Source organism: Drosophila hydei, unplaced genomic scaffold (assembly GCF_003285905.1).
Source record: "Drosophila hydei strain 15085-1641.00,03,60 unplaced genomic scaffold, DhydRS2 tig00008119-arrow-pilon, whole genome shotgun sequence".
Classification (NCBI taxonomy): domain Eukaryota; kingdom Metazoa; phylum Arthropoda; class Insecta; order Diptera; family Drosophilidae; genus Drosophila; species Drosophila hydei.
Window position 1 is genome coordinate 2,499,317 of NW_022045830.1, and position 24,326 is coordinate 2,523,642.

The 24,326-nt window shown below is 43.5% G+C and overlaps 9 protein-coding genes across 16 annotated transcripts in view; 3 read left to right on the forward strand and 6 right to left on the reverse strand.

The window, feature by feature from the left end:
• Window positions 1-59: 59 nt before the first annotated feature.
• LOC111594411 (leucine-rich repeat-containing protein 40) lies at window positions 60-5,837 on the reverse strand. 8 transcript variants are annotated; one of them, XM_023307687.2, is made up of 12 exons: window positions 5,621-5,837; window positions 5,018-5,074; window positions 3,905-4,272; window positions 2,837-3,231; window positions 2,593-2,716; window positions 2,365-2,537; window positions 1,922-2,307; window positions 1,524-1,862; window positions 1,012-1,155; window positions 766-954; window positions 522-707; window positions 60-443 (listed from the first exon to the last, which is right to left on the reverse strand). In XM_023307687.2, exons 2-12 carry the CDS (start codon window positions 5,038-5,040, stop codon window positions 338-340), a joined length of 2,433 nt encoding a protein of 810 aa, XP_023163455.2. In that variant the 5' UTR covers window positions 5,041-5,074; window positions 5,621-5,837; the 3' UTR covers window positions 60-337. The 8 variants fall into 8 exon arrangements, with proteins under 8 accessions (XP_023163455.2, XP_023163457.2, XP_023163456.2 ...); XM_023307689.2 differs by having other exon boundaries at window positions 1,524-1,859; window positions 5,621-5,836; XM_023307688.2 differs by lacking the exon at window positions 5,621-5,837 and adding an exon at window positions 5,578-5,616.
• Window positions 5,652-8,024, forward strand: LOC111594412 (carotenoid isomerooxygenase). Its single transcript, XM_023307696.2, has 4 exons — window positions 5,652-5,724; window positions 6,049-6,557; window positions 6,662-7,676; window positions 7,731-8,024. The coding sequence occupies exons 1-4, from the start codon at window positions 5,680-5,682 to the stop codon at window positions 8,007-8,009; spliced, it is 1,848 nt and encodes a 615-aa protein (XP_023163464.1). The 5' UTR covers window positions 5,652-5,679; the 3' UTR covers window positions 8,010-8,024.
• Window positions 8,005-10,028, reverse strand: LOC111594413 (adenosine deaminase 2). Its single transcript, XM_023307697.2, has 6 exons — window positions 9,872-10,028; window positions 9,312-9,803; window positions 9,087-9,256; window positions 8,842-9,023; window positions 8,597-8,733; window positions 8,005-8,538 (listed from the first exon to the last, which is right to left on the reverse strand). Exons 1-6 carry the CDS (start codon window positions 9,933-9,935, stop codon window positions 8,078-8,080), a joined length of 1,506 nt encoding a protein of 501 aa, XP_023163465.1. The 5' UTR covers window positions 9,936-10,028; the 3' UTR covers window positions 8,005-8,077.
• Window positions 10,029-12,642: 2,614 nt separating this feature from the next.
• On the forward strand, window positions 12,643-14,784 carry LOC111594468 (adenosine deaminase 2). The gene is made up of 6 exons (XM_023307768.2): window positions 12,643-12,879; window positions 12,939-13,436; window positions 13,497-13,666; window positions 13,722-13,903; window positions 13,962-14,098; window positions 14,161-14,784. The coding sequence occupies exons 1-6, from the start codon at window positions 12,807-12,809 to the stop codon at window positions 14,622-14,624; spliced, it is 1,524 nt and encodes a 507-aa protein (XP_023163536.2). The 5' UTR covers window positions 12,643-12,806; the 3' UTR covers window positions 14,625-14,784.
• Window positions 14,785-14,853: 69 nt separating this feature from the next.
• Window positions 14,854-15,858, reverse strand: LOC111594469 (low molecular weight phosphotyrosine protein phosphatase 1). The gene is made up of 4 exons (XM_023307769.2): window positions 15,741-15,858; window positions 15,504-15,688; window positions 15,277-15,450; window positions 14,854-15,221 (listed from the first exon to the last, which is right to left on the reverse strand). The coding sequence occupies exons 1-4, from the start codon at window positions 15,763-15,765 to the stop codon at window positions 15,132-15,134; spliced, it is 474 nt and encodes a 157-aa protein (XP_023163537.2). The 5' UTR covers window positions 15,766-15,858; the 3' UTR covers window positions 14,854-15,131.
• A 150-nt stretch (window positions 15,859-16,008) lies between these two features.
• Window positions 16,009-16,740, reverse strand: LOC111594471 (low molecular weight phosphotyrosine protein phosphatase 1-like). The gene is made up of 3 exons (XM_023307772.2): window positions 16,620-16,740; window positions 16,214-16,560; window positions 16,009-16,161 (listed from the first exon to the last, which is right to left on the reverse strand). The coding sequence occupies exons 1-3, from the start codon at window positions 16,651-16,653 to the stop codon at window positions 16,075-16,077; spliced, it is 468 nt and encodes a 155-aa protein (XP_023163540.1). The 5' UTR covers window positions 16,654-16,740; the 3' UTR covers window positions 16,009-16,074.
• Window positions 16,741-16,785: 45 nt separating this feature from the next.
• On the reverse strand, window positions 16,786-17,472 carry LOC111594470 (low molecular weight phosphotyrosine protein phosphatase 2-like). Its single transcript, XM_023307770.2, has 3 exons — window positions 17,378-17,472; window positions 16,954-17,312; window positions 16,786-16,897 (listed from the first exon to the last, which is right to left on the reverse strand). The coding sequence occupies exons 1-3, from the start codon at window positions 17,424-17,426 to the stop codon at window positions 16,805-16,807; spliced, it is 501 nt and encodes a 166-aa protein (XP_023163538.1). The 5' UTR covers window positions 17,427-17,472; the 3' UTR covers window positions 16,786-16,804.
• A 2,546-nt stretch (window positions 17,473-20,018) lies between these two features.
• The window catches only part of LOC111594604, a 63,948-nt gene continuing 59,640 nt past the window's right edge, over window positions 20,019-24,326 (forward strand). Inside the window, exon 1 of the mRNA XM_030224886.1 lies at window positions 20,019-20,724. The gene's annotated coding sequence lies outside the window, so the exon portion shown is untranslated. The remainder of the gene's footprint in view (window positions 20,725-24,326) is intronic.
• Window positions 23,209-24,090, reverse strand: LOC111594606 (ubiquitin-conjugating enzyme E2 G1). Its single transcript, XM_023307981.2, has 2 exons — window positions 23,963-24,090; window positions 23,209-23,855 (listed from the first exon to the last, which is right to left on the reverse strand). The coding sequence occupies exon 2, from the start codon at window positions 23,845-23,847 to the stop codon at window positions 23,344-23,346; it is 504 nt and encodes a 167-aa protein (XP_023163749.1). The 5' UTR covers window positions 23,848-23,855; window positions 23,963-24,090; the 3' UTR covers window positions 23,209-23,343.

Consider the following 24,326-nt stretch of genomic DNA (forward strand, 5'->3'; position numbering starts at 1 on the left):
TGTGTGTGTGTATTCGTGTGTGCTACCCAAATGCTGACTAGTTCACTTGTGTACGTGTGTATTACAGGGTGTTCATGGTTAAATGCTACAAGGTACTACGCGCTTTTAACGCCCACACACACACGCACACACAAGCACACCTAATGCGCGTGTGTATGTGTGTGTGTGGGCGCTGCCTTAATTTGGTTTAGCTTTTGTCTCAATCTCAACACAACAATAACAAAATAAATCAGCGCTTAGCACATGTGCTAAACAATATAAATTAATAAAATAAATGATGTGTATTGTGCTGTTGTTGTTTGCTTGTGTTGCTGCTGCTGCTGTTGCGGCGGGCACTTCAAGTGGGTATGCGATCACGTAGATAGGACATAATGGTGTCTGTGCCTTTCATCAGAATTTGATGGCGCGGCTGACGGAACGGATTGCCCACCAGCTCCAAGTGACTGCAACATAAAATCCAATATGAGACGAGCATATACACCAGATAATTGAAAAAACAAGAGTTAATTTATCCTACTCACGTAATATTTGTTAGATTGCCTAGTATGGGCGGTATATATTCAATATTATTATCGCGCAAATCGAGCGTGTTCAAACGTGGCAAGTTTTGCAATCCAGCCACATTAAGGGCCTTAATCTGATTGCCGCTGGCAACTAGAATTTCCAGACCCTGAAGCTCATACAAGCCATTTGGCAATGCCTGAAAGCTGTAAATATGCCTAACATTAGTTTCGTAATTAAAACAAATCACATGACATTAGCTACCGATTGTTGGCAATGTTCAGTTCACGCAGCGTGTTGAGCAACCCAAACTCTTGTGGCAAGTCCTTGATCAAATTGTTGGACAAATTTAGAAGTGTTATGCGCGTGAATTGCGATATAAAAGGCGGCACACAGTTAATAACGTTGTGGGCCAAGACCAGCTCCGTCACCAGATTGGACATGTGCTGCAAACTGAGCAATAATAGTTTGTAGTCTAGTGTAGAACAGTGTGCAATTAGGCATGCTTACCCCTTGGGCAGGGTACTTAGTTGATTGCGCGCAAAGTCCACCACATGCACTTTCTCCTCGCTGGCCACCTTGAAGATGTGGGCGGGCACATCAGAAAGCCCCTGTGAATTGACAGCTAAGGTGCGTGTATGACGCAGTTTGTATCTGTAAGACACAATATAGGAATGGGTAAGACGTGTTAGTCGCAAACTTAATGGAAGAGTTGATTCATCTTCGCAGAATCGAAGATTATATAGCCTTGCAGACATAGAGACATAGTTACATCAATGCCACTGGCATATATGGTATATGGAATGAAGATGAATGTTAACTTTTCCTAAGGTAAAATCAATTATTAAGCGGATTGTCAGCTGAGAGACTTTCTACAAAGACATTAAGCATTATTATAAATGATTCAAATTAAGAATAAAGGATATATAAACTCTTCTTTTGAAGATGTGCTTGTATAAATGAAAACTAGAATCTGTTCTGCAAAGGTATAACAAAGCTATTGTAACTTGGTGATACACTACACCCAACGGGGTTGCACCACACAACGATTGTACGGATTATATGCATCCATTTGCGTTTCTGGCATGGCTGAGTAATTGTCCATATAATGCCCGCCATAGGGTTCCCGGTAAAGTAGCTGTTGTTGCTGTGGGGAATATTGACTCGCTTGACCAAACTGAAACTGATCTAGGTGCTGCTGATGATGTTGCTGCTGCTGCTGCTGCCCCTGTTCATATTTTTCTGGAAATTGCTGATAGTAGAAGCCACAAAGCTGCTCCGGGTGCATAAAGTGCTGACATTGGCATCGACAATGGCAGTGCCTGAATGGCGGCTGCGCACAGTTGTGCTGCTGATAGCTGCTGCGTCGTTGGATCAATGCCTGGTAAAGGAAAAGCGCTCCCATTGAGCAATGACTTACTTGTCGGTCATGTTGGCAGGCAGTTGCTGCTGCATAGACTGGTCACTACCAGCAGCGGAACTGCTGCATGGCAAATCTTCGGCACCGCCACCCACTCTGTCCTTGGTCTGGGCGCGATCTTGCAGAGTTTTCAAAATGCGCGCTGTGCCGCATTGCAGAATGTCGCGTCGTATGGTTTTAATGGGATTGCCATCCACCTGCAGGCTAATCAAGTGTGCCAGCGAGGACAACGTGACGGGCAGCACGCTGATGGAATTGTTTGTGACATCCAGGCGATTCAGATTGCGCATCAGGCAGATCTCATCGGGCAGCTGCTTAATTTTGTTGTCGCGCAAATCGAAGATCTTCAAATGTGGTAAATTGGCGCAAAGTTGCTTTGGCACTTGCTGCAAGGACTTGGATGAATAACTAATTTATAAATACATAGTCGCTTGATCACTCACTTCTATATAGTTATTGCTGGCGTGCAGTTCGTTTAGCATTTCGTTGCCCTCGAAGCTGGGCAGCTCCTTAATGTCATTGTGCTGGATGTATAGGCATTGCAGCTTACGCAAGAGACCCATGTCCTCGGGCAGGCCAATCAGATCGTTCTTTATAAGATCCAGCTTTTGAAGAGCTTAATCCGGGAGCAATTACTACGGCATTAGCCAAATTAAATATCGCTAACTTACAGCGCATATAGACAATATCGGATGGCAGTTCCTTGATATGATTATTGGCCAGTAGCAGAGCTGTTAGACGCACCAGAAACCCAATGCCACCTGGCAAACTGCTTATGTTATTGTTCCCAGCATCCTTGTGTAATTACGTGTTAGCAAAGCAATTGGATCAGTGGGTAAGTCGGGGGATTAATTAGATTAGGTTAGAGATTAATAACCAGAACCATTATTGGCTACAACTACTGAAGCCACCTACCAGAAACTCCAGCATGTGCAGATTGCTAATATCCGGACTGAGCTCAACAAATTCATTATGCGAGATATTAAGATGCCGCAGCTCCGGCAGGCTGTACAGGTCTGGTGGCAATTCCTTTAGCTTATTGTGGCTAAGATTTAGGCGCACCAGCTTCTCCAGCTTGCCAATCTGTGGCGGTAGCTCGACCAGAGCATTGTCATGTAGCTGGAGTACGGTGAGCGTTATCAGATTCTCAATTTTGGGCGAAAGGTTCGTCAAGGAATTTGAGCTCAAGTCCAGATTGTTAAGGGGCATTTGATTCCACCAGGCGTCCGCCTCGTTAATGGACAATTTCTCCAGATTTGCTTTCTTGCTGTCCGCATCTGCCTCGTTGATGTCATACAAACGTTCGGGAACTGCAATAGAAGTTGGATGAGCATTAGAAATCATTGTGGAATATGTTTTATCATCTCTACTGGTGGCGGCGGCGGCAGCATCTTGATTGGGCGCTGGATCATCCAGTTCAATTTCATCATCGGGATCCTCGCTCTCCAGCTCATCGGCTGACGACGCCATTTGAAATTCACGTATCTGATAGTAGCGTCGTCGTCGTGGATGCGGACCGCACATACAAAACGATGTGAGCTGCTTGCGTGTTTGCCTCGAGGACGCAATCTTGAAGGATATTTATCGTACACAACAAAAGGGGCACAACCGACACTTCTGTGGCCAACGAGCGCCACGCACAAACTAAACAACGCCAAACAACAAACACAGCAATAATTCGAGATTGCGTCAGATGTAAGCCGTGCGGCTGTCTAGTGAGGCGTGTAATATGCACGGCACCTTCTACGGTCAGCCAGGGACAAGTTCGAGATCTCGCTGACAATCACATCTACATATAGAAAAACCATAAGGCGCTGCTATCCATGTATCTATCACAGGCCAAATCCGAATGGCCTACCGATGGCTGCTTCATTGAGTTCCAGCGACGTATTTGGTCTGCCGAAACCACTACACCTACACGTACACCCACACACACACACACATTGCAAAACTGCAGTAAAACATTGAAATTTGATGACTTACCTCGTGCCATACCCTTGTTGGCCAGATTTAGTGTGCCCGTCTTGCGCGCCAGCTTCCACAGATTATCGGTGAGCAGTGTGTCATCCTCCTTGCTGGTGCGTTCATGGAACACCGGCACGAATGAATAGTTGCGCGGCGATAGACCTTGACGCGGCGACGGGCCTTGACGCGGTCTTGCCGCGCCCCTCGGTATTCGACTGACGCCAGCATATGTGGAGCTTGTATTCTGGCGCGGGTTCATCTCACAGGGAGAGTCGTCGTATTGATTGTAGCAGCCGCTGGCAGGCACAGAGTCCAAGTTGTAGTCGCCGCAACAATCGATGGAGTTATCGAATTCGGCAAAATTTGTGGTATTCAAAAGGCTTTCACTGTTGCAGTTCGACAAAAATTGGTTTTAAAATCACATCTGTATTTATCTTTTTTTATTCTATTATTTATATTTGGCGCTGTGCTGCGCCGTTAATTAATTTTTGTTGTCAGGCAACAGCTGATGCGTGCGTGGAGTGTTGGACAACAGTTAATTGTGCGTAAGCGTTTTCCAACACCAACGGAAATTGACTTAACGTTTAATTAAACTAAGAGCAAACTTTCATAAATTGTGCGCATTAAAATTGTGCAATTATTTAAAAAATGCAAAAAAATAAAAAAAAACTGGAAAATTATTTCGATAACAAATCAAATTAAAAGATAACAAATTGCGAAATGCATGATGCGGAAATAATTAGCTTTTGATTTTCCCATTACTATTTTAACAACATTAAGTGCATTTTCTTAAATGACAACAAATTTGTAACACACATGCACGAGATTTGTATATTTATGAAATGTGCCTGCAGCTGGGCTAGCTAAGACAATTGACATCAATTTAAAATATGCCAAACTGGGGCAATGCTCGAGATGCACCTGACGAGAGATTTTCATGAAAATTCATTTTCATGAATTTCAATTGCTAAAGCTAAAGACTAAGCTGCTGGCTGTTTTTTTTTGTTAATTGAAATGATCATGAACTTAAATCCAAAACAATGTGCGCTCTGGCCACGTGTCGTATGCGCAATTTATACTAGCTTCAGCTTTAGGCTGGACCAAAATGACACCGAATATTGCACAACTTACTTGATCATCATGTGGCTATCCATTCGACTGCGTGGCTACTAGGCTTTGTTGTGGCTTCTTCGAGTTGTATGAAAAATAAAGTTAAAGAATTGCGTATTAACAAGGTCAGACAGTTAGGCTTGCGGGTAGTGTATTAAATTTCTTTGAATGCTTTACGCACGGTATAAAATGTTAGTTTAAGAAGTTGCCCTATAGGCGCTCTTAGCTCGCCGAAGCGGCAAAAATGCACACACATTTGTATATTTCCCCGTTTCTATTTTGTTTTGGCTTTACTTGGGCTTTTCGGTGTGGCTTACAAGCGAGGCGAACGACTCTGGTGACGAGGCTGTCAATCAAAATTATGAATAATGCTGGCGGCACACACCGGCTGCCAGAGGGTGCCTGCCCCCCACAGCCCCACTGCACAGCCCCTAGAAGGGGCCACCCACCCCACTCAAACAGTTGACGAGCGGCGACTGGCTTGGCTAACTATGCCAGTTGGCATTTGGTTTTCTAGCTGGTCGCTCGCTATTTGCAAGTCGTCTGTTTTAAGTGGCATAGAGACTGCTGTCAGGGTGTACCTGATTTTGAGATTTGTTTCGGTTTTGTTTCGTTTTTGTTTACGTTTTTGTTTGTTTTGCCAATTTTGGTATCTTTTGCGTTCCAGCCAAATCCGTTACAAAATGTCCGCACGCGTCTTCAAAAGCTTTATGCGCGACTTCTTTGCGGTTAGATTTTATTTTAATAACAATTGTAAATTTTACACAAAAATTTGAATTTGTATCTTGCCGAAAGTGTGCCAAAAAAATACTAAGATACTTGAACTTCAAATCAATTTTAAATGTGTAAACTCATAAGCGAGCTTATGAGTGTGTGTGAGAGAAAACCGTGTCTGCGCGCTGGTCGAGCTCGATGGGAATCATTGCAGCTGATTAAGCGAGTGGCATGCGAAACCCGTGCAGATAATCCACATTAATCGGCGGCTGAAACGCAGCTTATAGAAAATCGTGTCAATCAATAGTTGACTAATGCATTGCTTCTCTTGTCTGCAGGTCAACTATGATGAGCAGAAGGCTGATCCGGAGGCCATGCGCCTGGATGGCAACGGTCGCTACTATCCCAATTGCTCGTCGGATGTCTGGTTGCGTTCCTGCGAGCGAGAGATTGTGGAGCCGATTGAGGGTCATGCCAGCGGTCACATACCCGGCTGGCTGAATGGCAGCCTGTTGCGCAATGGACCCGGCAGCTGGAAAGTGGGCGACATGAGCTTTGGCCACCTGTTCGACTGCTCGGCACTGCTGCATCGCTTTGCCATCAAAAATGGCAGAGTCACGTATCAGAATCGCTTCGTGGACACGCAGACGTTGCAAAAGAATCGGGCAGCCCAGCGCATTGTGGTCACAGAATTTGGCACAGCAGCCGTGCCGGATCCATGTCATTCGATCTTTGACAAATTTAGTGCTATCTTTAAGCCGGACAATGGCACAGATAACTCCATGATATCCATTTATCCGTTCGGCGATCAGTATTACACATTCACCGAGACGCCTTTCATGCATCGGTGCGTATACTTAATATTTAGTACAGACAGTGTGAGGGGTAAAAGAAGAAGGAACGGATATAAGATTCATATGCTACGCCTAACTCAAATACTCTCGCTTTCAGCATAAATCCCTGCACGCTCGCCACTGAGGCGCGCATTTGCACCAGCGACTTTGTGGGCATCATTAATCACACTTCGCATCCGCATGTGCTGCCCAGCGGAACGGTCTATAATCTGGGCACCAGCATGACCAAATCCGGGCCGGCATATGCCATAATCTGCTTTCCAAATGGACAGCACATGTTCGAGGATGCACACGTGGTGGCCACGCTGCCCTGTCGCTGGAAGCTGCATCCGGGCTATATGCACACCTTCGGCCTGACCGAGCATTACTTTGTGATTGTCGAGCAGCCGTTGTCCGTCTCGCTGACGGAGTACATTAAGGCGCAGCTGTCCAATCAGCACTTGGCGGCCTGCCTGAAGTGGTATGAGGATAAGCCCACGCTGTTTCATCTGATAGAGCGATCGAGCGGAAAGCTGGTGCAGAGCTACGAATCGGAAGCCTTTTTCTATCTGCACATCATCAATGCGTACGAGCAGGACGGTCATGTGGTGGTGGACATATGCAGCTATAAGAATCCCGACATGATCAACTGCATGTACCTGGAGGCCATAGCCAATATGCAAACGAATCCCAACTATGCCCAACTCTTTCGCGGGCGTCCGCTGCGCTTTGTACTGCCGCTGGGTGCCAGCAGCTCGTGCAGCGCTAGCAAGCGACGCCTGGTCAAGTCGTTGTCGCTGGTGGGTCTAGCTACTCCACCGCCCACACGCCTCAAGCACTCCGCCTCGCAGTATGCCGACATTACCTACATGGCCACCAATGGCAAGCAGCAGAGTCCCTACAAGGAGTCGAAGCGCGCGCGGTACGACGAGGATGGCTGCGTCAACCTGGTCACTCTGCAGAACACTCAAGCGGAGGCCTATCAGGGTGCCACTGGCATATTCGTGCGGCCCGAAATGCTGTGCGACTGGGGCTGCGAGACGCCCAGAATATACTACGAACGGCATATGGGCAAGAACTATCGCTACTTTTATGCCATTAGCTCCGATGTGGATGCACAAAATCCGGGCACGGTAAGCTCAGCTAAGCTAAGTACATTTCTCTTTTAATAATGTTTCTTTGCGCAGCTCATCAAGGTGGATGTTGTGAGTAAGACCTGCAAGACATGGTGCGAGGATAACGTATATCCATCGGAGCCCATTTTTGTGCCCTCGCCGGAGCCGCAAAGCGAGGACGATGGCGTCATCCTGGCCTCCATGGTCGTGGGTGGCGGACTGAACGATTGCTATGTGGGTCTCATTGTGCTCTGCGCCAAGACCATGACAGAGCTAGGACGTTGTGATTTTCATACCAATGGCCCTGTGCCCAAGTGCCTGCATGGCTGGTTTGCTCCAAATGCAGTTTGAAATGCATGTCAAATATTTAACTTGTAGTTAATCTCTGTCTGTAATTGGCTCTAAAACTAGCTTAGTTCCTATACGAACTTAGGATTTATGATGTTTGCAATAAACTCTTGCCATTTCTTTTGAAACACCCGATTGAATTTGCGCCTCTCCGCCGAGGTGAGCACCGAATACTTCATGGAGTTCAAGGCCAGCTGCTTGAGGAAACGCAAGTCCGCCTCCACCGGCGCCATGGCCATGAAGGCATAGTAGAAGTCATAGCTCAGTCCCTTGGCGCCCCACACGCCCGGATCATCCGCCGATATGATAATTGGAAAGTTTTCGGCTATCAAAAAGCTGGCGGGATGATTGCGCAGATCCCAGATGAAGCCCAAAACCTGATTGGACAACGGATTCACCTCGATGGCAATGTTGCGTTTCTTAATCGTTGACCACAACTGTGGATGCTTGGGCAGCGCAAAGCCATGTCCAATGCGTTTCGTGTTCAACAAGATCGCATCCATCATATTCCAGTCTGTGCGCCCATACCAATCTGAGGCATAGCAATATTTTAGATATCATAGTCAGAGTGGTGCAGCAGCTTCACTTACTTGTCTCGCCCGCATGAAAGAAAAAGTTCGCCGTGCTGGGCATATCGGACAGCTCATTGACGTATTTACTTATCGGATCGCCCGTGTCCTCCTGGCCAATCATATCGAAGCCAATAATAAAGTTGGGCTTGGCAGAGCTGTAAGAGATGGGGATATGTTTGGAAAGATCTTTAGTATTTATATATGACTTTTATTATTGGTATCATTATCATTGTTGTTATTAGAGCTGTCATCCGAGTACTCACTGTAGCTGCTTGAAAGTGCGTAGATTCTCGGCCATTTTCTCCTCGCTGGCGCGATTGCGCTTCGCATAGATGACTTTGAGGCCCACAAAATCCGGATGCTTGGCCTTAAACTCCTCAACGATGCGCTCCAGCTGATTGGCCACATCCAGCGATCTATATGTGCGATTGGTGTCGTCATAGAGCTGGCCAAATCAATTGAAATTCAGTTTCGATTTGGCTTTCCGACATTTTCACAGCATACTTACAGGCGAGAGCGAAGCTCTGATCTCGGCATAGATGATATTATCCTCGCAGAGCTCCTCCAGCAGACGTTTGTGATAGGCACAGTAGGTGGGCTGATACTTATAGAGACGATCGACGGTGTTGAAAATATTCTCGAAGCGATTCCAAATCAGTTTCTTGTTGGGTATCAGCGCTAATAAGCATTGAGGTTAGAGTTGGGGTAGATCATGGATAGCGCTGGCACTTACTCTCCGGCTTGGTGGTGTGCATATTGATGTGCTTCTCCAGCTGGCGTTCGTATTGATGCCGATCCTCGGCATTGATGCGCTCCGTGCACACATTCTGCTCCTCACTGTGGCAATTGGAGCTGGCCGTGTCGTAGGTAAAGATCAACACTCCGTTTATATCGCGACACGTGTAGAGATTGTTGGTGTTGGTGAGATTCGTAATGATCCACTTGGAGCTGACCATGGCTGTGTTGTGGCCATGCAGGAAGGCGCCCTTGGGCATCTTCTGTATGATGCGAAACACATCGCTCTGGCGCACATATTGCTTGCCCTGAAAGAAGTGCATGGCTGGCGCGTATTTCTCCGGGTATTTAATGCCCTCGGCTATCTCCGCCCGCTTGGCAATCATGAGGATGCTGTTGGCTTTCTCCTCATCCGCCGTTAGCCAGAGGTTGCCCCCGAGCGAGGCCATTTGCTCCGCTTTCATAATGCGCTCGCGCAGCGTTACATAGGCTTTACGTCATTTGCGGAAAAGAGAACAGGGTACAAACGGGTATATGTGTGGATCTATGGTTACCTACGTTGATCTGCAGCCAAGAGCTGACCCAGCAGAGGCAGCCACAGGCAGAACAGCTCCAGCAGCATCGCGCCGTCAGTATATAAATTATTTGATTCACTTTACTATGTATGATCTATAGTATATATGTGCCCGATTTTGAGTGTTGTCTCTCGTTTGCCGTCCGCTTGCTAACTGATAAAGCCGCTGGCGACTCGCGCCTATCAACATGCACTAAAAGTCTCCACATGATTTTAGATGTTTCGCTGCTCTCGACTGGGAGAGATTAGCGCCAGCTGTGTCCAGAGTTCAATGCCAGAGATTTTTTCGTGCAAAATTGTGCATACTGACCGACGAGGGCGCGAAAACTATACACAAAAGAGTTTATGCAGATATGACTGCGTCCATTTGCATGTATGTCAAAGTGCGAACCCTGCATGAGGCGGGCTTAGCTCACATAAGAATGCCCTAGTTGTGTGTAGAGGCTTAGGCGTGTATGCAAGATTATATGAATGCTTGTACTTGAATCTACTGTAGACTTAAGCTAAACGATCCTGTTTATGTGCAGCTGAGTTAAGTAGTATACAATTATACCCTGTAAATAACAGCAATAATCTGAGTTAAGATATCGAGCTGGTTTATATTTCATCTAGAACACATTCTATATGCCACATCGAAAAGTAGGTAATTTGCTAGCCATGCATACCCATTGATATATTTATACATACATAGAGATGGAATATTTTTAGTTTAAAATATATTTTTTTGCATATTGTTTTCTAACCCAAATTGTTTTGGGGCCACTAAAATTGATACTTGGCATTGAATGGGATAGGTACAATTTTTTTTTGCCACATTCAAAAGGGGGAACAGTCCAGCTGCACAATAAATGTGCGAAAAGGTGTGAGATGCAGAAAGAGCAGGAGAAAGAGAGTGTGAATGAGCTGTGTTAGACTGTCACTGTCAAGAGAACAAAGCGGGAAAAAAGTGAAATGAATCGTGGGAAACGTAGTACAGAAAATAAAAACAACATTGAACTGCGCTTATCAGCGAGGCTTTAAGCTAAATAAAAACAAATTGCTTTTATTTTTATGTTTTTCATTCAAATTTCTACAAATCTACTACAAATGAGATTAAGTTTCACTTTTTAACTGCGATTATGAGTCAAGTTCTCGAGGAGAGCAACTGTAATTAAACTCGGGGGGATATCTGGCACAGGGTGTCCCATGAAAAATATATATATATCTGTATAAATGTCTATATATATATATGTGTTTGCATCTAGTATTAGAACATCAATATGTTTTTCACTGCGAAATCTGCATTAGGAGGAACACGATTGCAATTTATTGGAGCTTTGATGAAGAAAGGGAAAAACAGGGGAAAAATTTTATGTACAATATATATGTATATATATGATAATAGATAACTATGGGTGAAATCAATAGAGTAATATAGGCAGCGTCTTTAACTTATTTGAAAATTTTCGCAGCTTAGATGTCTTAACGTGAGCAGATCAGCAGCAAAACGAGCATTAAAGAAAACTAATATACTCTTTTACAACCTGTATGAACGTGTATACATATTTTCATATTATTCGTATTATACGTTGCTTATATTACTCTTATTTTATTATGCAATCTCTTCATCTGTTACATAATCATTTAATTTATCATTTTTTTTACCTTCACATTTTTACACTTCACAGGTAATTGTTACTCTTCTTGTCAACCGCAATGACTTTGCTTGAATGCCTTTTTATTTTTTTTGATACAATCAAATTATTTCTTATAAATTATAGTTTTACTTTGGAGTAAGCTGGTGACAATTGATGCCGTCAATTACCGTTGAACAAACGTACGCCCAGCCCCTAATGCGAATTCTGAGCAAAAGCATCGCGGTTTATTGAGGGAACAAACAGCTCATTTCGTATGCGATTAGAAACCAGCTAAGCGCGTCCGTAAACGTCAGTGGACAATTAACGAAGAGCTTTTCTATATATGGCAATGTTAAGATACCCTGTAAATAGGGAAAGCAACTGAGACTGGATCCACAGATGTTTCCATACATGAGCTTAAGCCTAGAGAGCTGAGGGCAACAGGGAACTGCAGTTAACTGAGATAAATTAAATAAAAATTGTAGCTGAAAGTGGAATTTATAATATAAATATTTTGTATGCCAGCGCCAAGCCCCGAAGATTTTTTTATAACTCTGTATAGATTATACTATATAATCAATATTAAAAAAAGTTTTTTTAGGTTAGATTTGTGATTTATTGCAGCAAATAATTTGCTTTTATTTTTTTTTAAATTTTTTGAACAATATTTCGTTCTTTATGCTCAGAGCTCATAAATTATTTAGCCAAAAGCAAAAATTGATTAATAAATGCCTAACAATAAGCAGCAAGTTGGGCATATGCCAATGCGCTCTTCTTGTTTCTGGTCTAAATAAGCGCCAATTCGTACATCTATACAGCTAGACATCGAATTGAATGGGCTTCAATATACCCCACTGCAACGGCAATGGCAGGGTATAGCTTAGGGCGCGTCTGTTTTTAGTTTTTTGATTCACTTAATATGCACAGCGAAACCTCCAGTCAAAAAACTCGCGAAATACTCACTACTAGAACCAAATTAGAGAAATCCAAACAAAAACAAAAAACATGAAGAAAAACATTATTAATTGTGAATAATGAGTTTACGCCCAAACGTAATTTTAGTAAAACTATTTTATAATTTGCTTCTGTGAAGCTGATAAAGCGACGACGCCGTTTCGCACAGTTCTTGGCGAGCGCAGCTAGCGAGCGGGCGCAAACACCTGGACGCGGAGGCCCATAATAAATCAACTCAAATTTAATGACCTGTATAACACAATTCCCAACGTGTCAATAAAGCAACAATCAATATTTGTGCAGCCGGCTCAACACGCTTTTGGCCAAAACAAATCGGAGTTCGAAGAAAATGAAGCGTCTTTTGTTGCTGCTGCTAGGATTGCTGGCCAAACCTCTGCATGCAGCTGTGGAGACTTCGATAAGTAAGTCTCGGCGAACTATAGATGACCATCACGCAAACTTGTACAATCTCAACTTGCAGGCTATGAGAAGGCACGCCAGGCAGTGCTCAATGCCGAGGAGCAGCTGATGACTGGCGGCCGTACCAGTCTGAACGAGAAGGAGACTCAAGTGGACGATCTCTTCATGCAGTACAAGCTGGGCGAATTGGCGCAGGGCTTCAGGAACGCCGATCAGAACGTGGCTGGCATGCATTTCTTTAAGGCTAAGCCTCTGATCGATCGCAGTTCCGTCTTTAAATTTGTGCAGCAGATGCCAAAGGGCGCTGTGCTCCACTTGCATAACACCGCAGCGGTCAGCTCCAAGTGGGTGGTGCGAAATATGTCATATATGCCGGGCATGCTGCGCTGCACCGACGCCGAGGGACACAGCGTCCTGAGCTTTCGACGCGCCGTCAAGCTTCATAAATGCACTTCGCAATATGTGTACGTGGCGGATGAGAGGAGGAGCTCCATTGATCCGATGCTGTACGATGAGAACCTGGAGAGACTCATCAATTTATATACGCCCGTGCCGGAACGTGAGTAGCTAGACTATTTCCAGCCCAGTCAGTTTCTCATCTCGTTTTTTCCCTGCTCAGTCGAATATCCCACGATAACTGCCGTTTGGACCAAGTTCCAGGGAATGTTTGATACCTTGACGGAAGCCATCTACTACCTGCCCGCATATCGTGCCTACCACTGGCAGCTGCTCGAGGAGCTCTACAATGACAATGTGATGTATGCGGAGCTGCGCATTAGCCTCAAAGAGGTAAGCATTCCGGTGTGCTGCTGCCTGCTCTGATCATCTTCCGTGTCGTCCGTAGCTCTACGATGCCAGCGGACGCACCTTTCCCAAGGAGCAGGCCGTGCGAGAGCTGCAGGTGCTAAATGAGAAATTTATGCGTTTGCATCCCAATTTCATTGGCATCAAGGTCATCTACGCCGTGTGGCGCGGCGCAGATGCGGAGAAGCTGAGGCAAAACATAAAGGAATTCCGGATGCTACAGTAGGCATGACTACCCTCAAGACTTAAGGGCAAGTTCAATCAGTTCTCTTGATTGCAGGGAGACCTTTCCGCAGTTTGTGATTGGCTTTGATCTGGTGGGGCAGGAGGATAAGGGAAAGCCTCTCTATGAACAGCTGGCAGTCTTAAAGGAACTGCCGCCCAATACACGATTGTTTCTACACGCAGGCGAAACGAGTTAGTTGAATTTGTGTATTCCCTATCCAGAGCTAAGTCTTACTTGCAAACGCTTTTTGCAGATTGGTACAGCGCCTCGACGGATATTAATCTGCTGGACGCTCTGCTGCTGAACACTACACGGGTTGGTCACGCCTTTGCTCTGGTCAAGCATCCCATACTGATGAACGCCGTCAAGACGAGAGGCATAGCCGTGGAATTGAATCCCATATCGAATCAGGTGCTACACCTGGTCTGGGATATGCGCAATCATCCGGGTGCACAGTATTTGGCACTAGACGTGCCTGTGGTCATTTGCAATGATGATCCCGGCTTTTGGAATGCCAAAGGCTTAAGCTACGACTTCTACTACGCGATCATGAGCATGGCGCCCAACAATGCCGGGCTCCGAGTGCTCAAGACTCTAGTTTACAACTCTGTGCGCTACTCGACGCTCACGGACAGAGAACGGCAACGGGCATACCAAGTGCTCGACTATAGCTGGTCGCTATTCATGGACAAAGTGCTGCAGGGCAAGGTTTTTTAAAGAACCTGTTAAAGACAAGAAACACTACGAAAAATTTAATAGTATATTTAACTATTGCGAAATGATTACTATTATTAATATACTTAACACTATAAAACATAATTCACTGATGACCGAGGCAACAGCAGCTGGATAAACTACAATTATTACATTATAATAGCACGCCTAGTTAGATTTGCAGCAAAAGTTCAGCTATAGATGGCCTCGCCAAAGATAATCATCCAAGTACACTTAAGTATTATTATCAACTTGGTGTATTTTCATTATTAGCAATAGGAATATAAGTATAATTAGATAAAACAAACAATTTTGATTTTGTCTTATGACTATTCCAGATCCTCTAGGGAGTTGGACCATTCGAATGGGAAATGAATTGAATTTTTTTTTTAAGCAGTATTTACATTGTGTCTTATGCGAGATAATCTCAGTTATAAACAATTAAGCTGACAGCAAATGCTGAAGACAGCAGCATATCCAAAGACAGAGTCTATCTTTAGTCATAACCATTTAGGCTTCTGGCCTATATTGTTCCACGAACCGCTCACAGCTCTCCCTAATTTGTAGATACGCCGTATGAAAGCTGGCCATGCCTTGGCTCTGCAAATTGAAAACGATTTAGTGAACTCAATTAGCCCAAATTCTTAGTAATTACGAAGTATGGATCCTTGATAATCTTATCTTCCTCGCGATTTAGATAGCTGCCTAGATACTGTATTTGGCATGGCGCCGGCGGCTCCAGTTTCTCTGCTATTAGTTGCAGTTCCGTTATGTTGCTTTCATCCATGCCGAAAATAAAGTCAAAATAGTAGAAATCGTCGACGGTTATCTATGGAGCAAGGCTATTAGAAGGTTATATTTATGAATCAATATTACTCTTACCACACGAGTTATATGTTCCGACTTTAAGCCATGTTGCTGCAGCAATTCTTGTGCTCGCCCCTGAGCCCGCAAACCCACATTCCAATCTCTTAATCCTGCGCTGTCTGTTTTCCAATTGGTCAGATGGTTTTTGAGTATTAAATGCTTGAAGACAGCCTCCGCCATAGGTGAGCGACAGGTGTTGGCTGTTGGGACAATATTCAATAGATACTCTCAATATAAAAGTTTACCACTTACCCAAGCAGACAAACAAAACTTTCATCTCTTAAATTGTAGCTAAATCAAAATATTTCAAGTGCTGATAAACTTGTTAGACAATATATGTGAACTGAACAACATTGTGTTAAACTGAATACTGAATTCCTAGAGAATAAGAACAAAATCAATCTCATCCCAGCAAATCGAATGAGTTGGCAGACTATGTAATAATCAAATGCACACGCTTATCTACACGAATGCACGTAAGCACATGTATTTACATACAAATACTCGTAAACAACCGGTAATTAAACAGATTACAATTGCAATTTAATCATTTTATACATAACAAACGATGATATTGGAATGAGAATTATTTTAACAGCCGCTGCTTGACAAACGCTTCACAAGCTACAACGCATTGTTGATAAGCCGTCTCGAAACCCTCTGAGCCGCTTTGCTGTAGGTAATTAAAATTAGCGTCAGCTGTAATTTAGAAACAGTTTACTCACATAATAGGGATCCTCAATGATGCGATTCTCTTTGCTAAGTCCAAAGTCGCCAAGCATAAGCAACTCAGCCTTGGAACCCTCTGGAGCCAGACGTCGCAGATCGTCCATGTTGGCTTCATCCATGCCGAATATATAGTCAAACTCGTTGAAATCCTGCTTGTTAATTTGACGCACAATGTGTTTGCTCTCCAGGCCATGATTCTTCAGTGTGTTCAAAGCACGTGGGTCGGCACGATTGCCCACATGCCACGAGCCGGTGGCGGCGCTGTCCACAACTGAATCCAACTTGGCCTTGGCCAAGGTCTCTGCCATAACAATTTCGGCTATCGGCGAGCGGCAGATGTTGCCTGTGTTTAGTTGAATGGATTAAGAAGTTGTGCAATTTTTATTGATTATAATTTATTACCTAAGCAAATCATTAATATTTTCTTCTTGACCATATCTAAAACAAATTTTATGACAAAATATTTTATAGAATGTGTGTTTGTCAGCCGCTGTCATTAGCCAACACTGACACACGACTTGTCCGTCAGCTGTTGTCGTAACAGCTGTTGTTAACCCTGCAATGGTGCCACACAGTTGAGTTCAATGTTAAATTTCGTCGTTACGCGCTTGATTTAAAAAATTGGAACATGCATGAGTGCACTGTTCGTAAATCTTGTGAAAAGGTTGTTCGCCCATTTCCTGCAAACGGATAATTATGGAGTAACAATATTGTGCTGGTAAATGTATCAATTTACGTAATATGGATCGTCAATAATGCGTTCACTCGGTTTTAAGCCAAACATAAAGTCCCCCAACATCAGCAGCTTGGCCTTGGCATAGTGTGGCTCCAGCAGCCTTAAAGATGCCATAATACTCTGATCCATGCCCACAATAAAATCAAACTTCTCAAAATCCTCCCGTTTCAGACGCCGCGCGCGGTTGTGATATTCGATTTTGTTTTTCTGAAGCACTCGTAGCGCTCGTTCATCGGGCGGGGCGCCCAAATGCCACGCCTCAATCGCTGCGCTATCCACATGCCATTCGGCCTGGAGACCGTCCTTAACGATCGCAGCATGCAGCACAGCCTCCGCAATCGGTGAGCGACATATGTTATCTAAGCCAGCATTTACAGATCAAATCAATTTCGGAAATTTTACATTTATTTGCTCATCTACGAACCCACACAAACCATCAAAACATATTTTGCTTTACGCTTGGTTTTGTCCATTGCTTAAAATTGTTTTTTAATTTTATTTTTATGTATTTAATTCATTAGTTGAAATAAGTTAACAGAATTTATGTTTTTTTGGTTACCAAAGGAAATTGGATAGAAAATTTCATAATTTGAAAAAAAAAAAAACAAACTTTGATTCGTTTGTGAAATATTTTGAAATCTGAAATATTCTATTCCAATAAACTTTCGTGTCTAGTTTAATATGTGAGAGATGAGGTGGACAGTCGGAAGAGCGGACAGACGGATGAGCGGACGGACTGATGTGCTGGACCTCTTGATCAAAAATACATATTTATATATACTTTACAAGGCTTTCCTTTGCAATTGGCTTCAGACTCAAAGGCGAGAGACAGTAAATTGGGTAGACAAAAAATTTCAGATATTTTGGATTAGGATAGATAAGAAATTTCTTCAATTTGAAGCAGCTCTAAAAAGTACTACTTCAAAGCAGGGTTACTTATATGTATATCTGGTTTGGGATAGGTAGCTATCAGAGATATATTTGAGATGGTTTTAAATTATTAAAACCCTAACTGAAGATGCAGCTAGAGATATTTAGTCTTTACAACGAACAGAGTCAGCTTAGGAAACTCTTATATATATAGAATTTTTATTTCACACATTTCCTGATTGTTACGCTCTGCTTCAAGCACTTGGTAAAGCAAACTCAAGTAAACATTGATAGCACCTTCAATGTTTGTTCAAGCCTTTCCTGTGCCTGCCAAACACAAACTATTTTTAAAAACCAAGTCGAGTGCTCAACTTTTCACATCTTGCACTTCCGAACGGAAGTAGGGATTCGAGCAAGTCGAATGGCGAATAAGTTGAGCCATTAACATTTAATTAAAGTTCACTTGGCCAGTTACCTTAACCATTTCCATGGCCATAAGCGCAGTTTCGTAAAGTTCTTGCAACTGCAACGACTTGCCACCATGAATATGCAGCAGCAGTCGCTAAAGGACGACTGCAGCTCTCGCCCTTCCTCTCTCTCACTCTCGATTCTTCTCACACTCGGAGCTGCAGCAGATGCACAAATTTTTAATGTCTTTTATGATGACGGGTGGTGTCCGCAACTTTCGGAACTCTCGAGTGGTGATGGGGGGGGTGGGTCAGAGGGTGAAGTGGGGTCAAAGTGCAGCTGCGGCTCAGGTCGAATTTTGTGGCAGAAGCTGCAAAGCAAGTTTTATGCAAATTACATATAACAAGAAGATAAACAAATGCCAGACGTACAGTAAGTTTTTAGTTGCTCTCTGTGTGTGGGAGGCCTGGGGGCGTGGCTCGTGCGTTGGGCATCAAAGTGAGCTCGTCTTGGCAAATGTTGCCATGCACTCGACTCATGCAAATTTTGCTAGCCGGGCCTTTACCACAATTGACAATTGTTCAAAATGCAAATGCAAATGGAAATGCAGAGACATATGCAACAGCAACAGCAACAACAACAACAAGAACACCAGCAACTGCCACAACAACACCAACAACGGCAGCATCTCATGCATATGCGTTGAGCGTTATGTTCAGAGGCGTTGACATTGTCAAGACTGACAAAACGACGACATTCGCTTAGATAAGATAAACAGGCTGGCATTATCAACAGTCAGTGCAAATACGAATGTACCGACAGCATTTTCAAGTGCAAATGAGGCAGTAACTGTTATGAGATAAAAGATAAGACCATAAAAGGAAAACTAAACAATTAGAAACGAACAAATATGGCCGAGCCGAGCGGAGCAGCCATTTGCAAATGAAAAGCGGAAAAGCTGCAGCTGCCAGCAACCAGACACACAGTCTTGCCAAAAGTCTATCTAACTGTCTCTTTGGCTGTCTGTATCTTTATCTGCAGCTCTATGCAACTGCCTGGCAGCTTCATCAAATATTTAGCGCCAGGCATTGTACATATTGTAAAATGTAAATACGAAACGGACGTCGAAGTGGTGGAGTGTATCTGTTATAGAGTTATGTGTGTGTGTGTGTAAATACAAACTACCCTGCGATGCTCTTTAAGGGGGAGTTGCGACTGCCAGGGAGAGGGTGTAGGTGTGGGTGTGGCTGTGGCTGTGTGCAACGGTGCCAACGACCAACGATGAACAATAACAAAAACCAACGCAGCCAAAAAGCCGGCAACAACAAGCTCTAGCAACAGCGCCAAATGTTGCCAGCAACAATGTTGCTACAGCACAGTTCAGGTGCGGTTCGAGTTGGAGCAGGTTTGAATGTCAAACTGGGAGTTTGAGAGCTGAAAAGCAAAAGCAGCAATTTTCGAGTACATTCAATAGCTATAATAAACCACTTATATAAATACAATATGCCAACCCCGAAAAATATTCACTAGAAATACAGTCAACATGTGTTGTAAATCCTAATCACATAGACATCTGGGCGCAGAGCAGGCAGTCAAGTTCGCTCCTGTGTTTGAGAGTGCATGTGTCTGCTTGCATTTATCTCGTTTCGGCATGTTATGTTGCGACGCCAGCAGCAGCTGCGACGACGACTGTGACGGCGACGGCGACGGCGACTGAGGCAGCGCGACAGCGTTAACAGAAACTTGTTTTCAACGTAGTTGGGTTTAGTTTACTTTGAGACGGCGACGCAGGTGGACGTGTGCGCTCGAGAGACCCGGCTAAAGCGAATGTGAGACGCGTCGCAGACGAACGAAACGTAGCGCGTTTTTAAAAATACAAACACGCACGCACACTCACACACACAAATAAACAAACAAGCGGCAACAACAACAAGTGAAGCAGCATTCGGTTTTTATGACGCGGCGGTACGCGTCAGGTAGTTTCTTCCGCGGCTTCGATATTATTATTGTTGTTCTTTTTTCGTGCATTTGTCCAACCGAAAATCAAGCAGCGTGTAAATGTTGTTAACAAGTACAAACTACGCGCTCTGTACTTAGAGAAACAGATAAACAAAGTTCGACCAAGTGCGAGATTCCGACTACCACAAAAAGTGTAGAGTGCAAAAAGAATATAGAAATATCGAAAGCCGACCAACGGATACCCTTTAGCTTGGATTACTCATCCGAGGCAAAGGAGCAACGACCAATAGCGACATTTTCACTGTCGCGTTTTCACCGCAGCACGCAGCCCGCAGCAGTTGCCATCTCGCTCGCCCCACTCTAGCTCTATACGAAATCAAAACCAGTATCTGAGCCAATGTATCTGTAAGATACAACGCCAGCTCCCAGCGCATATTGGAATTTACTTTAAGCGTATGCGACGCACGCACACACACAGAGCTACGCACAACAGAGCACAGCTCTTGTCTATTGGACTCGTACTCGTTTTTGTAGGTAAGTGTACGTCGCACAGGCGGCGCCCTTTTCCACAGAAATACAGTGTGTTTTTCCACCCTCGATCGTTGACTAATGTAGCCTGACCTGAGCCTGAACCAGCTAGCTAGCTGGCTATCTAGCTACCTGTACACGCGCAGACTGACCCCGACCTGTTCGCTTTCCCATTAACAGTAGTGGAAAACAGATTTCACTGCATTATATTGAAATGCTATTTATAAACTTTATGATCATCAGCTCTGCGCTTGCCCCACCTCGGTGCGGCTCAGCTTGGCTCCAGGTATCCAGGCCTTATGCTTTGTGCGTATGCTAGCCACAGACAAGACAAGGCAAGGCAAGACAAGGCTGAAGCCGGTTTTTAGTCTGGGCCAACAACAACAAAAACAACAACATCAATTCAATTTCTACTCGCTGAGTGAGTTTTGCTGCTGATGAAGAACCTCAGCCGCAGTCGCAGCTTCAACCACATTGGTGGAGCATCGACTTGACTTCTTCTTCTTCATCTTTTGTGGCATCTTTTTTTCATCCATCCCAAGCAGGTTTTCTGTGCTGTTTTCTTAAGCTTTTCGTTTTCGTTTTTTATTGCTTACATATTTTGTTGGCCAAGATTTTAGGCTGATTCTTCATCGAATTCTTGTTTTATCTCTTTTTCGACCTGTCAATATTTATGCTGTTTTTTTTGTTTGGCCAAGAGACTGGCTTGGCCTTATTAACACAGTTTGCGCTGATTCATATTCATTTCGGAATGTTTTAATATTTCTATTTGTGTATATATGCCAGACAATCGTGATTTTTTTCGGGGCGCAAGCCACTCCCAGCAAAGAGAACAAAATAAAAATAAATATAAAAATAAAAAAAATAATAAAAACTTTAGCTAAAAATGTTCATTAAGCGCTTTTTGAGTCATTGTTCAACAATGTGGCAGGCATGACCGGATTATGGCCGGAACCAAACAATGCAAAATCAAAATGCAAAACTTGTTGCTAAACAACAACAACAGCAGCAACAACAATGCCAACAACAATCGCTGGTCAGCAACAACAAACAACAAACTTCAGTTAGCTGCTAAAAAATGCTTTCCATACACTAACTGTGGCAGGGCAGAGTATTGATATTTTAACATGCCTTTTGTCATATACGGAATAACTGTTTTTCTGTCGAAATATATACTCAACATCTATTATAACACTTAAGTTCATATTGCCATATTTAACGTTCGTTTTAGCTCTTTTTGTATAGAAAAAAATATATATAAAAGTTTGCTTGAGTACAAATTAATGAATATTCTATAATTAGAATAGCATTCGCTACAATATTATATAGCTAGGCATCTGAACTATCGGCGCAAATTAAATTTTTTTATTTTCAAATTTTAGTACTTGAAGCTATTCATAGGAAAATAAAAGCTTGTCAGTTTTACTAAGCTTATGAATATATAGAAAAAAATTGTATATATTTGTATATATATGTGTATCTGAATACTATATTATAGAGCTGTAGTTTGTAACCAATTAACCTATGTTCTCAAGGAATCTATTGCTATTTTGGAATAAATATAAATTTAGTTTTCATTACTTAAAAATATTCCTTCTTTTAATAATTCAGTTATTCGATAGATATATATGTGTATATGCATATATATAATTCAGCTCTATATAACTCTCTCTATATATTAAAATTATAATAAGCTTAGAAGCTGTTAACTCTTTGGAAATATCACTATGTTCTTAGGCTATGCGCCTTTCCAGACTTCGCTGAAATATTTTCTACTAGTCTGAAACACTTCCTTGATTTGAAAGAACTTTTAAATAAGTTAAACAATTTTTCGACTGATCATGCATAGGCAATGCATTATCCTACTAACTGATGACCATTATATATAACAGCTTTACTTATGCTAAGAGTTTTTTTTACTAGCATACATATACTTGTTTATATATAAGTAAAAGCCTATATACTATAGGCAGCTACAGCCAAATATTGCCGCTAAGAGTATTAAATATTCGGCATTATTAAAAATAATTCGTGTCTCGTTAAGAGTTGCTTGGCTGCCATGTGCCCAGCCCGTCCAGGTGAGCGGCATATTTATTGCTGCTGCTCGTTGCTGTGGCTTTGGGCATGTGAAGTAGAAGTCAATAAAAGCTGCTTACAGCCAAGGCAAAATGTTAGCACAGATCAACAAGAGCTCAACTGGCAACTGTCAGCTGTCGCTGCGTATTAAGCACACGGCTTAAGATTGACCCAGACTTGGGAGACTTGACCAAGTGCGCGAAGATGTCCAATTAAAGCTGACGGGCGTCGGCATAGAATTAGCCGGCTAATCATGTGAGAAACTTAATTAAGGCAGCGCGCTACCAGCTGCTGGTGCTGCTGCTACTGCTTAGCCAATTAAAGCCAACAAAAATACAGAAATAATAGTATTTATGACACTTTCGCTCGAGGCAGCTGTGCAAATTGAACTTCAGTTGCGAGATTTTTTGCAAGCAGTCGCTTAGTTTATTCGCATGCTTGAATGTTGACCGTTTGAGTGTTTTGGTGTTTGTCTGTCTGCCTGTCGGTGTGTCTGTGCTTGTGTGCGAATAGGGCTTGCTTTAGGTGTGCGGCGGGCAACTCCTCCCACTAGACCTCCTCCTGGCTGCGGCGCACGCAACGCGCTACTTTGCGCTTGAATTCTGGATGATCTTCGCGCCATTCCTTGGCTGCGTCCACATTTGCCGCTGACTCGTCATTGGGATCCGTTAGCATGGAGATGACAGACAGCAATATGGTCTCCACAGTGTGGACGGGCAGCCAGCGCTCCTCGGCCTTCTCGTAGCCCCATTTATCGTCGCCCGGCTCGTGCAGTATGGAGATGCAGACATCGCCGTTCTTCTCAATATTCGGATGCCAGATCTCGGTGACGAATTTCATGCGTGGCGGCCGCAGCGGGTACTCTTTGGGAAAGACTAGATGAGCCTTGAAGCATCCGCCCTCATACAGCGTGTCCGGCGGACCGATGATGACCACCTCCCACTTGAAGATGTCCTCATCGTTAATCAGCCCGGCGGAGAAGCCTTCGACGGGATTGCGATGCAACTCAGCGAGTTGCCGCTTGAGCAGTAGCGATGCTTGCAGTTCAGACATGTCACTGGCTATATAGAGCGATTATAGTAATAATAGTAACAGTAATTATCATATACTAATTGCTGCTTTTAGGGCTGTTGTTGCTGTTCATGTTGACTTCTTTGGCGCTACTTACTGGAATTTTGTTCAAAAATTTCGATACGTTGCTTAAGTTTTATTTTCTTTTTTTTCGGAATTTTTGTAGACTTTACGGTGCTGAACTACGCTGAATGTTACGGCCAACAAACATTGACAACTCTGACCCAGCGCCTACAACTAGTTGATTTTAGCTAGAACTTTTTTTTTCAAGTGTCGACAGATGCCACAAAGGACACTTATAGCAAGGTGTTAAGCAACAACTTGCTGAAAGTGGGTGCAAGATGTGGGGTGCAGTAACTTGACAAATATTGCTGGTGACATGTTTCGAAAGATGTTCACTTTTGTCTTGTCATCTGTAGGATAGGCTTAGGTTCCTGTTACATAATGTAAACCGATAAATA

Coding starts and splice junctions, on each gene's coding strand:
- LOC111594411 (XM_023307687.2), bottom strand. CDS start 5,040: ATGGATAGCCACATGATGATCAA. Junction 4,273..5,017: donor GATAGCCACATGATGATCAA/GTAAGTTGTGCA, acceptor GAACTGCAACAG/TGAAAGCCTTTTGAATACCA. Junction 708..765: donor CTGAACATTGCCAACAATCG/GTAGCTAATGTC, acceptor GCATATTTACAG/CTTTCAGGCATTGCCAAATG.
- LOC111594412 (XM_023307696.2), top strand. CDS start 5,680: ATGTCCGCACGCGTCTTCAAAAGCTTTATGCGCGACTTCTTTGCG. Junction 5,725..6,048: donor TTATGCGCGACTTCTTTGCG/GTTAGATTTTAT, acceptor TCTTGTCTGCAG/GTCAACTATGATGAGCAGAA. Junction 6,558..6,661: donor GAGACGCCTTTCATGCATCG/GTGCGTATACTT, acceptor TCTCGCTTTCAG/CATAAATCCCTGCACGCTCG.
- LOC111594413 (XM_023307697.2), bottom strand. CDS start 9,935: ATGCTGCTGGAGCTGTTCTGCCTGTGGCTGCCTCTGCTGGGTCAGCTC. Junction 9,804..9,871: donor GCTCTTGGCTGCAGATCAAC/GTAGGTAACCAT, acceptor AATGACGTAAAG/CCTATGTAACGCTGCGCGAG. Junction 8,539..8,596: donor CTTTCATGCGGGCGAGACAA/GTAAGTGAAGCT, acceptor GCTATGCCTCAG/ATTGGTATGGGCGCACAGAC.
- LOC111594468 (XM_023307768.2), top strand. CDS start 12,807: ATGAAGCGTCTTTTGTTGCTGCTGCTAGGATTGCTGGCCAAACCTCTG. Junction 13,437..13,496: donor ATATACGCCCGTGCCGGAAC/GTGAGTAGCTAG, acceptor TTCCCTGCTCAG/TCGAATATCCCACGATAACT. Junction 13,904..13,961: donor AAGGAATTCCGGATGCTACA/GTAGGCATGACT, acceptor TCTTGATTGCAG/GGAGACCTTTCCGCAGTTTG.
- LOC111594469 (XM_023307769.2), bottom strand. CDS start 15,765: ATGAAAGTTTTGTTTGTCTGCTTGG. Junction 15,451..15,503: donor CGGAACATATAACTCGTGTG/GTAAGAGTAATA, acceptor CTTGCTCCATAG/ATAACCGTCGACGATTTCTA. Junction 15,222..15,276: donor TTATCAAGGATCCATACTTC/GTAATTACTAAG, acceptor TTCAATTTGCAG/AGCCAAGGCATGGCCAGCTT.
- LOC111594471 (XM_023307772.2), bottom strand. CDS start 16,653: ATGGTCAAGAAGAAAATATTAATGATTTGCTTAG. Junction 16,561..16,619: donor AATATTAATGATTTGCTTAG/GTAATAAATTAT, acceptor AACTAAACACAG/GCAACATCTGCCGCTCGCCG. Junction 16,162..16,213: donor TCATTGAGGATCCCTATTAT/GTGAGTAAACTG, acceptor AATTACCTACAG/CAAAGCGGCTCAGAGGGTTT.
- LOC111594470 (XM_023307770.2), bottom strand. CDS start 17,426: ATGGACAAAACCAAGCGTAAAGCAAAATATGTTTTGATGGTTTGTGTG. Junction 17,313..17,377: donor TGTTTTGATGGTTTGTGTGG/GTTCGTAGATGA, acceptor ATGCTGGCTTAG/ATAACATATGTCGCTCACCG. Junction 16,898..16,953: donor TTATTGACGATCCATATTAC/GTAAATTGATAC, acceptor ATCCGTTTGCAG/GAAATGGGCGAACAACCTTT.
- LOC111594606 (XM_023307981.2), bottom strand. CDS start 23,847: ATGTCTGAACTGCAAGCATCGCTACTGCTCAAGCGGCAACTCGCTGAG.